The sequence below is a fragment of the Argentina silus genome, assembly GCF_951799395.1.
Source record: "Argentina silus genome assembly, chromosome: 11".
Lineage (NCBI taxonomy): Eukaryota > Metazoa > Chordata > Actinopteri > Argentiniformes > Argentinidae > Argentina > Argentina silus.
In genome coordinates, this window is record NC_139665.1 from 9,643,168 (window position 1) to 9,645,946 (window position 2,779).

The window sequence follows — 2,779 nt, forward strand, 5'->3', positions numbered from 1 at the left end:
CTCCTTCCATTATAGTGGGTCTGGCTGACCCACCCTCTCCCTTCCTAACTGCTTTTCTTAATTAGAGAAAGTGTTTCCAGAGAGATTTATTTTTACACTCGCTTGTACCAGCTGCAGTTCTCCTCTCCGCACCCCAGTCTCTCTGACTTTACCTCAAATTAAACATCAAACTTCAATGCAATGACTGCTACAGTTACTGTATGTAAACCTGCTATGGTTCAGAGGGTTAGGACATGGCTACTTGGCTTGCAACAGTGGGACTGTGGATGTTAAGACTCTTCAGGGCCACATACAGTATATGTTTAAAATGACTCTACTATCATGATATTGTCTGTATGTGAGAGAGAGAGACAGATATCATGACAATCAGACACTAGACTCAGTTGAATGAAATCAAACTCAATGGGCTGTACCCTGCCTACAGTGTTTCACATACAGTGCAGTGTCATCCCCTGTGACCTGGCTTCATTCACATGTCAGAAGCTAAGCCCACATCACTTTGATGTATAGGGAAACCAGTGCTGCTGTGGTACCACCAGGGTTCCAACCTGGGGCTCCTGCATACCTGCACAAGATCGCCTTAGCCCGCTAAGCTACAGTCTAGGCATGTTCAGACTGTATGGCTCAGGCAAAGACACTTATATGCAAGAGTGGTCTTCAAACCACCTCCAACGCTGATACTGCATCTCTTCACTGTGGCCTACAGTGTACTAAGACTACTCAGCGTAATGTGCTCTCTGGGAATCGTTTAATTTGGCCTGCATTCAGTCTATAAGGCTTTGGAGCCAAGAGAGGCTGAAGTACCTTTGCAATGTTTGTCTTAAAGGCACAGAGTACCCTGGAAATGTATTTGATTTGCTGGACTCAGTATACACACGCGTTACAGTGCAATGAGTGACATATTTCCTCACTAGCATCAATTCCGATTATCAATCTGGGAATGTACAATTTGGGATTGAAACAAGCTCAAGAGAATATGTTATATTCTTCAATAATCAAAGACTATGTATAATATATTTAAGAAAATAAATAAATAAGTACAAAGAAAATATGTGTGTGCCAATTACGGATTGCCCATTTAAACCTGTTTGTCCAATCAGTTCAAAACTATTTGTTTTGATACATTCTGTTTCTGTCAAATACAGTGATACATTTGAGATACAGGGATGAATATTAGTGTACTGACTATTAGGGCTAAAAACTATGATCAGTTGTCATACAAAGAGGAATCTTTAGAGAAAACCAATATCTACAGGAGACAATTAAATGGATTACTACAGAATATGGAGTATTGATGGAAGGATAACCTCACATGACTGTCCAATGCTGCTCTTGAGGGGGTTGCTTTGATGTTTCCTCAGAAGAACAATAAAACATACAATACAGCTCATGCATCATACAATGCTACTCCCATTATTGGATCATTGGATTAATTAGGACCAGAATCCTCTGTAGAAAAAAAAAACACATTTTCCACTACAGTCCAGAGTCCATACTTTGGAAATCTGTATAAAGCTACACACGGTGCATTACAACCATGCCCTTTCGGGGGTATTTGAGTTCAAATCGTGTGCGCATTAATATGCCTTAAGTGGTAATTCATCATGATTGCAGCTTTGGCCTTGGAATCTGGATGTGATATAAAAGAGCGTTGTTTAGCTGTTGAAGGGCCTTCTTCTCTGCTGTAAGTCATGAAAGAACTAGTCTACATCTTTATATTGGTCAATGATTCAAGCAAGTATGATATTTCTGTTAACTGTTGCAAATTCATGTACGCAATATAGTTGACTTTATTAGTCATGGACAGTATATCTGTTAAATGAATCAAATTGTGATGGACTATATCTGACAATCAAATGTGAGAGTATAGCACAAAGAGAGAGAGAGAGAGAGAGAGAGAGAGAGAGAGAGAGAGAAAAAGAGAGAGAGAGAGAGAGAGAGAGAGAGAGCACTACAGTTTGAGATTGTTGAACCCTGCAGCAGTGGTTACCTGGGAGACGGGGATGACGATGAAGGACCCTCCACCAGAGCTCTCCGTGACGATGGCCAGGAACTTGGCATTGACAGCACAGAAGTGGTTGTCATGGACGTTCTTAGTGATGGGGATGCCGTCGAAGCAGTGCTCTCGGTTGGCGACTTTCCCGTACACGTTTCGAAACTTGGAGCTTCGGTATGTCGGACGCCATGACATCTGACATAGAAGGGGGAAAAAAAGAGGTGTTTTATCAGTTGTTTCTGTCACTTCCAACACAGTCTGCTAATTAAGTTGTGTGCCTATACACAAAGTTACCAGTCTGGTAACTTCAACTTGAATATGAGTAGGTATACAAGACATGGAATTGCTGAGTTGACTCATTATGTACTGGAACATCATTTCACACTAGGGGAGGGAGGAGTCATTTCACACATTATATGAGGTTATATGGAGATCTGTGGAGCTCTGTTGTTACATTTTGCACTTAGAAATCAGCATTGGTAAAGACACAATCCCCACTGCCCACCCCCATGGTCACCGAGTGGTTCAGTCTGTCTGTGTTGTCATGATAAGACATTTCACAGATGGGGGTCAAGTCAAATCAAGTCCTATGTTAGTCATGGGTGTGAGACTACTCCAGTGTGTCAACCGTAAAAAAAACGACTTTGGTACCTATGCCAATATAGATACAGTGCCTTCGGAAAGTATTCAGACATCTTCACTTTTTCCACATTTTGTTGTGTTATAGACTCAATTTAAAATGGATTAAATTAAAATAATTTGCCATGAATCCACACACAATAC

At 41.0% G+C, this 2,779-nt stretch overlaps 1 protein-coding gene across 1 annotated transcript in view; it reads right to left on the reverse strand.

Annotated features, from left to right (window-relative positions):
- LOC310811902 (coronin-2B) overlaps window positions 1-2,191 on the reverse strand; it is a gene marked incomplete at its 5' end in the record, with an annotated part of 10,449 nt that extends 8,258 nt beyond the window's left edge. Inside the window, one exon of the mRNA XM_083680247.1 lies at window positions 1,991-2,191. Within this exon, the coding sequence (XP_083536373.1) occupies window positions 1,991-2,191 (201 nt within the window). The remainder of the gene's footprint in view (window positions 1-1,990) is intronic.
- Window positions 2,192-2,779: the final 588 nt, after the last annotated feature.